The sequence below is a fragment of the Saccostrea cucullata genome, unplaced genomic scaffold (genome assembly GCF_032062105.1).
Source record: "Saccostrea cucullata isolate Sc308-1 unplaced genomic scaffold, CSIRO_AGI_Scuc_v1 ctg7982, whole genome shotgun sequence".
Lineage (NCBI taxonomy): Eukaryota > Metazoa > Mollusca > Bivalvia > Ostreida > Ostreidae > Saccostrea > Saccostrea cuccullata.
Genome location: NW_026931047.1, coordinates 1 through 2,416, shown reverse-complemented (window position 1 = coordinate 2,416; position 2,416 = coordinate 1). Strand labels below are relative to the sequence as shown.

Sequence of the window (2,416 nt, the reverse complement as noted above, 5' to 3'; positions counted from 1 at the left end):
AATAGTTACATGTAAAGCACAACTGCATGTCGTTCTTTACGACAAAGATGTGGTTTACATTCCAAAGAAAAAAAGCACATCTCTCTGTTCTTTGATAATCAAATTACTATTAACTATTTACTGGTCCTAATGAGTTTCTCAGATTAATGGTACTTGACGGTAGGAAAACAAGAAAAGAGTATTGCTGCATTGTTCTCCAACAAAGTATCTTTTACTAATTAACAAATTTCATTTGTCTATGAGGGCATTGCCATGGACTTATTAATATGAATTTATAATAATTCAATAATTATTAACCGACAAAAGCTAAATGTTGCACTCATTAATTTAGGCGCCATTGCAGATTTGATTACCAATTTCAAGTAAGATTGATTGGCGATTTTTTTAATGGTCATTTTGCAGGCGATTTGAGTAAATAAGTTTAAGATTTCAAGCCATAAAGTTCCAAAATTTTCTTTATAATAAGCTAAAAGGTCGATGGAGAAGAAAAAGCAATGCGATAGATACATGGATGTTTTCCATATGAGATTTTGTTACACTTTTTTCACTTTTTTATGCAAACAAATTCCAGTCAATCAGAAGGCGTTAAAATCAGTGAAGTCATGTCAAATCCTATTTTACTGGTATTTTAACATTGAAATTTTTTTCATTAAAAAATTACACCGTATTTGATACATCTGTTTTAAATACAACTTTTTATTTCTTTTGCTAAAAATGTTTCAAACTCATTGATTTTTAGATAGAGACTTCTATTTGTTTTCGAATCATCCCTCATTTATCTCACCATCCAATGCAAATGGTTCTCACAACGGGCAGCGGATTATGACTTTTAACAGTGATAGAAAAACTGCCTCTATCATCAGGGGTCGTTTGGAGATGTAATGCCTCGTTTTCATGGAGGATTGAAAAAAAGATGCGACAAACAGGTTGGTTTTTTCAAACATTGTTTTATCTTTGATTTTTTATCATAAAAATATTAAAAAGCCTCAAAAAATCGTTATAATCGTTCATTTATTCAAGAGAAATTATATGACAAATTTCACTCATGATAATTTTTTTTAATGGCAATTCTTTATAGCCTTATATTGCATTCAGGCATAAAACACTCTACAGTGTAAAGCAGAATTTAACTCTGCCAATTGAACAAATGTTACATATATAATAGAAGGCTATTATAGAGCAATTTTGGTAATAATACTTACACAATCTAAAATTTCAGTTCTACTGATGGAACCACATTGAATAGCATTTCCTGAGGTGGTATGTCATCATGGCAAACAAAGCTCTACTTGTTCTGTTGTGGACATCAGCGATAGTGGATTGTTTGCTTGGAAGCTTGTATACTAGTCATACTAATATGACAAATTTGCTCATTCAGTACACGGACTACTGTGGTAGTGATTCGGTCTGCTCTACCATGAACATGCAGAGTAATTCTAACACTAATTATTCCACTGCAAATATATGCCCAAGATGTTCTTGTACGCAAGATTGTGAAATAAATGACCAATGCTGCCCAGATAAATCTCTAAGTACCTGTGTGAAAACAACATACCTTGTGAAGGGACAAAGATTCATAGGAAATGATGAATTCAAGATGATAACGTTTTGTCCGGAAGAAAATAATAGATGGCCTAAAAATAGCTGCTTTGTACCCATTGATGAGACTAATTTTGTTCAACAGATGCCCGTTTATTCAGTTATCACAAACAGGACGTATATAAATATCCAGTGTTCTAAATGTCACGGAGAAAAGGAAGTCATTCAATGGCCTTTCTCCTTTTCTTGTCCATTTCTGAAATTAAACATATATTTCTATTCTGATATTGGCAAATTATGGAATGCTATTAAAAGAAATAATTGTACAATAGAGTATTCACCTTTACCAGGCTTTCATACTATTCCCTGTAAAAAGCAGTCTCTGATTCGAGAATGTAATATCACTGGCTACTGGGACGACTATGACGCTGATATCGAAAACGCCTGTAAAAACTACGATACCCGCTACGGACTTTTTCAGAATGTTTTCTGCTTTCTCTGCAATACAGGGACTGAACAAAGACATAACAAAGATAAGTCCATCGAGAATGCACACAATCAACAAAATATTAACCAATACACAGATAGAAACACCGACGAAAGCTTTTTAGAATCAGGCAAAGCAATTAGCAAACGAAGATTTCAATTAACCAATACTGAAGTTCAAGTATCAGAAGAATATTATTTTAAGAACAAAAAATATTCTGCAGTTGTCGAATTTCTTTCATGGGATATAGTAAGCAATGTTGAACAGTTGTTGTCCACGCAGACTTCTACCAATGAAACACGAGTGTCAGAAGCGCCTGTGAACTTGTCTGCTTTGTACGAAGAATTTGTAAGATCTGGTGGGTACCACGATTGGTGCCAAGATAATCAT

General features: G+C 33.3%; 1 protein-coding gene across 1 annotated transcript; it reads left to right on the top strand.

Moving 5' to 3' along the window:
• Window positions 1–735: 735 nt before the first annotated feature.
• Window positions 736–2,410, top strand: LOC134231182 (uncharacterized; the record flags this gene model as incomplete). The annotated part of the gene is made up of 2 exons (XM_062713104.1): window positions 736–926; window positions 1,220–2,410. A coding segment is annotated over exon 2 (1,140 nt), but the record flags the coding sequence as incomplete, so codon positions are not given.
• Window positions 2,411–2,416: the final 6 nt, after the last annotated feature.